The sequence below is a fragment of the Octopus sinensis genome, linkage group LG5, assembly GCF_006345805.1.
Source record: "Octopus sinensis linkage group LG5, ASM634580v1, whole genome shotgun sequence".
Taxonomy (NCBI): Eukaryota; Metazoa; Mollusca; class Cephalopoda; order Octopoda; family Octopodidae; genus Octopus; species Octopus sinensis.
The window spans coordinates 85,958,803-85,963,830 of record NC_043001.1 but is presented as its reverse complement, the minus strand read 5'-3'; the positions used below and the strand labels follow the sequence as shown (position 1 = coordinate 85,963,830).

At 33.8% G+C, this 5,028-nt stretch overlaps 1 protein-coding gene across 1 annotated transcript; it reads left to right on the top strand.

The window, feature by feature from the left end:
- The first annotated feature begins 231 nt into the window (after window positions 1-231).
- On the top strand, window positions 232-4,352 carry LOC115212204 (histone-lysine N-methyltransferase SETMAR-like). The gene is made up of 2 exons (XM_029781042.1): window positions 232-282; window positions 3,900-4,352. The coding sequence occupies exons 1-2, from the start codon at window positions 232-234 to the stop codon at window positions 4,350-4,352; spliced, it is 504 nt and encodes a 167-aa protein (XP_029636902.1).
- The last annotated feature ends 676 nt before the right edge of the window (window positions 4,353-5,028 follow it).

Below are 5,028 nucleotides of genomic sequence, written 5' to 3'. Positions count from 1 at the left end.
ATTTTACGAAGTCGTTTTAATATGTTTAAAGATGTTTTTGTCAGAAGGAAACATATTGACCATGAACCTTCGAAATGCCTCCGCGACTGAACAGAACGAGAGAAGTATTATCAACCCAAAGATCACACTCGAATATAGCAGCAGAGTGAATTCTGTTAAAGGCTAACAGAGTGCCAGGTGGTTCTTTCAAATTAGTTGCCAGATTAAATTTAATCACTACCTATGTAGGTCATGGCAGGTTTTAAACTCAACGTAAAACTGGAAAATTGGAGTGGCTGTGTGGTAAGTGGCTTGCTTGCCAACCACATGGTTCCAGGTTCAGTCCCACTGCATGGCACCTTGGGCAAGAGTCTTCTACTTTAGCCTCGGGCCGACCAAAGCCTTGTGAGTTGATTTGGCAGACGGAAACTGAAAGAAGCCCGTCGTATATATGTACATATATATATATATATATATTATATATATATATAATATATATATATACATATATATATATATATATATATATATATATATATATATATACATATATATATATATATATATATATATATATATACATATACATATATATAATATATATATATATATATATATATATATATATATATATTATATATATATATATATATATATATATATATGCGTGTGTGTGTTTGTGCGTCTGTGTTTGTCCTGCAACATCGCTTGACAACCGATGCTGGTGTATCTCCGTCCCCGTGACTTAGCGGTTCGGCATAAGAGACCGATAGAATAAGTACTAGGCTTACAAACTGTAAGTCTTGGGGTCGATTTGCTCGACTAAAGGTAGTGCTCTAGCATGGCCACAGTCAAATGACTGGAACAAGTAAAAGAGTAAAAAAGTAACCAATTTAGAAATTCGATGACAAACATTGAAAATAATTAATGTTTGTTGAGCTGCTTTAGCTTTTACAGTTCCCTCATTTTGACTCCATTCTTCAAGAAGAAAAAAAGTTCTTTTATATAATGATCCTTCTTATTTTCCTTTCAAACAGTTTTCGAAAGACAAATCCGTATTCAAGTTTGGTAAAGGCTATTTTTATTTTCATTGAAATTACGTTTATAATCTGCATTTGCTATGAATGTAGAAAGGCAACAAACAAGATGGGAGGCGAGGAGAAAGAATACATCTCCCCACTTATAAAAAAAGTAAATATGTAGGAATAACAAAAATATATCAAAAGCCAGAACAACATAACTCAATGGATTCCAGAAAGTGTTTGAGAAAAGATCTCCTTTAAATATGAAATGATCTTGTGAAATTTTAGACTGCACAAAGCACTAAAAATCAGTGCATACAAGGCTTCAGATCGGATAACTTTTTACTCGATATATTTACGTATAAATTTTATTTACACTAATAAAGAATTACTGATGTTATCTCCTCTTTTTATAGGTTTTTCAGATTTACGACCTTACTTTAGGTCGAAGAGCCAACAACCCTCTGTAGGAACTAGACTAAAAGTTGTCCCGGAGGCCATCTTTTTGGCTCGTACATATATGTTTACTAGTCATAATTCATTATGACTAATTAATCGCTGGCAACGAGTTAATAAATATCGATAAAAACTTGATGCTGGCAGTATCATCTTCTACAAAACAATAATAAACTCTGAATATCTCTTTCTTTCTTTCTTTTCTTTCTTTCTTTCTTTCTTTCTTTCTTTCTTTCTTTCTTTCTTTCTTGCTTTCTTTCTTGCTTTCTTTCCTTCACTTACATTATCTCTCTTTCTCTCTCTCTCTCTCTCTCTCTCTTTCTCACTCACTGTCTCCTTTCTCTTTTCATTACATTTCATTACATCTTCTTTCTTATGATTTCTATCCTCGTCCATTACACTCATGATCTGTCGTGTATTTTCTCTGAAATAGATTCATCTTTTCACCATATGAAGTGAATGAAATACGGTTTTGATCGAGAACATCCAAGAAGAGAAGACGTGTGTGAGATACGGTGGAATGTGTGAGTTATGTCTCGTGATTGGGGGCCGAACGGTATGAGTTAGGCACATGACTACCTTCTCAAAAAAGGCATGGGCATAGAACAACTTATTTAAAAAAAAATCTTTCTTATTTAGGCACAAAGTAAGCAAATTTGAGGGTCAAGGTAAGACGATGTCTTCAACTCCAGTAGTAAAGTGACACATCATTTTATGATGCCTATTATAATGAACGATATAGCGAGAAGTTTGCCTTGCAAGCATGTGGATAAATGTCTTCTATCGTAACCACGATTTGATGGAAAAGGAGCAGAAGACCACACACACAGACACACACACACACACACACACACACGTATATATACATATATATATATAAGATTTACTTGCATAGCAAGTGACCTGATCTAAGGTCGTGTGCTGGAACGATAACAATTGCAGCGTGGAACGTGTTTTATACGCCATTTAAAAAACACACAAAAACTGTTACATTCACTTCAACATTTAAATTAAATTTGTCAAAATATTTTCGTCGCTTTGAGATGCAGCACAGAATTTTGTCACTGAACAGGTCGCGATCTCAAAGCGACGAAAATATTTTGCAAAATAAATTAAAGTGTTGAAGTGAATCTAACAGTTTTTGTGTGTTTCTTAAATGGCTTATAAACACCTTCCACACTGCAATTGTTTTATATATATAAGGGCAAAAGAAAAATTCTAATGCCAAATATGCCGAAAAAAAGACAAAGCTTTTCAATAACCATTATAATTTATGCGTCTCGAAACAAACCGATAGAAATTTCTAAAAAATTCGTTGTTATCGTATTGGTCCAAATTTGGGGTTAATTAATAAATTTTCCCCTCTTCAGCGGCAAATACGCGAGATATAAGTGAAATACTTACTCATACCCATGTAAAAAGCAAGCACCAAGTCCAGAGCAGACCTAAGTACCCCAAATATATCCAAAATAGAAAAATCTTCGGCACATCTCGAGACACGTGTGATTCGAACTAGAAACTTTCACAGAATGAGAGAATCCGGGGTTATATAATATATAACCATTTGTATATATATAACCATTTTTCCCGAAAATTTTTTATCCTACATTAGTTATAAATTGAATAGTGTTTCACTTCCGGATTCTCCCATTCTGTGAAAGTTTCTAGTTCGAATCACACGTGTCTCGAGATGTGCCGAAGATTTTTCTATTTTGGATATATTTGGGGTACTTAGGTCTGCTCTGGACTTGGTGCTTGCTTTTTCCATGGGTATGAGTAAGTATTTCACTTATATCTCGCGTATTTGCCGCTGAAGAGGGGAAAATTTATTAATTAACCCCGAAATTGGATCAATACGGTAATAACAAATTTTTTAGAGATTTCTATCGGTTTGTTTCGAGACGCATAAATTATAATGGTTATTGAAAAGTTTTGTCTTTTTTCGGCATATTTGGCATTAGAATTTTTCTTTTGCCCTTATCTTGTAAATTATTTATATATATATATATATATATATATATATATATATATATATATATTATATATATATATATATATATATATGTATGTGTGTGTGTGTATGTGTGTGTGTAAGACTTTTCTGAAAATGAAAATATGAATGATGGAAACTAGAATACATTCATACATACACACACACACACACACACACACACACACACACACACACACACACACACACACACATTAGGCTGTCCTGAAAGTTCTGACCGTTTTTAAGCTAAATCTTTTAACACTTCATTGAACACATCTGAAATGTATCACATTTAAAACTCTGGCATTGCTTGAAGTGGAAGTGCATCTCTTCTTTGTTCCTGACTAAAAATAGATTTATGTTTCATTCCAGTTACCCTTTATTGATATTTGAAATTGATAACCAAAAATTTCATATTCACAATGTAATGCTTTTCATTTAAAAATAAGAGGGTGGAGAAGACTGCAAAGATTTGCAAAAGCATTTGTAAAGTTTATGGTGATGCTGCTGCAGGTAAATCAATTGTTCGAAGTTGGTTTGCAAAATTTAAAGCTGGAGAGCTTAGCTGCGCAGATGACAGTCTCAGTGGGAGATCTTCAAAATTGTATGAAGGTGTTTCGAAGGGAAAAATCGAAACTAACTTAAATATCACAGCTAGAGAACTTGCAGATGAGTTGGAAATTTCTAAAAGTACGGCTCATGAATACCTAATGAAGTCAAGATGCATTTCCCGCTATAATGTATGGGTCCCTCACAAATTCTCTGAAAAGAATTGCTTAGACCGGTATTCCGTTTGTGATATTCTTTTGAAACGGAATGAAAGCATGTTTTTTTTGAAACAACACGTGACTGGAAATGAAAAATGGATTGTGTACCAAAGCGTAGTGCGAAAACTATCCTAGAGTTTGTATAAGGTTCCATCGAAACAGCAACCAAAGACGAATATCCATGCTAAAAAAGCTGTTTTGTGTTTGGTGGGATCATGAAGGCATTATTTATTATGAGCTTCTTCTACAAAACCAGACTATTAATTCTATGTACTGTCGTCAGCTGGCGAATTTGAACCAAAATATCAAACAATTGAGGTTGGAGATTGTCAAGAGGAAAGTGGTAGTGTTCCAACAAGACAATGCCCGACCCACATGTGTCTTTGGCTACCAGAACAAAGTTACATGAACTTGGCTGTAATCTCTTACCCATCCACCATATTCTCGTGATATTGCGTCATCCGACGACCATTTGTTTTTGTCTCTACAGAAGACATTGCAAGGAAAATCATGTAACGATTTAGATTGAGTCAAAATGCATCTGGATGACGTTTTTTCTTCAAAACTAGTCAAATTTTATGCTGGTGGAATATTTAGATTGCCTGATAGATGGGCAAAAGTCATTAATGATAATGGAAATTATTTCCTTGAACAGAATTTATTGAAAGGTCAATTATTTATATCCCTTTTTGCATATTAAAAAACCCTCAGAACTTTCCGGACAATCAAATAGATACGGAATAAAGAGAAAAAATATATCATTACATACGTTGTAATATTGAATAATGAACTAATTACAAATAGTTTCGTC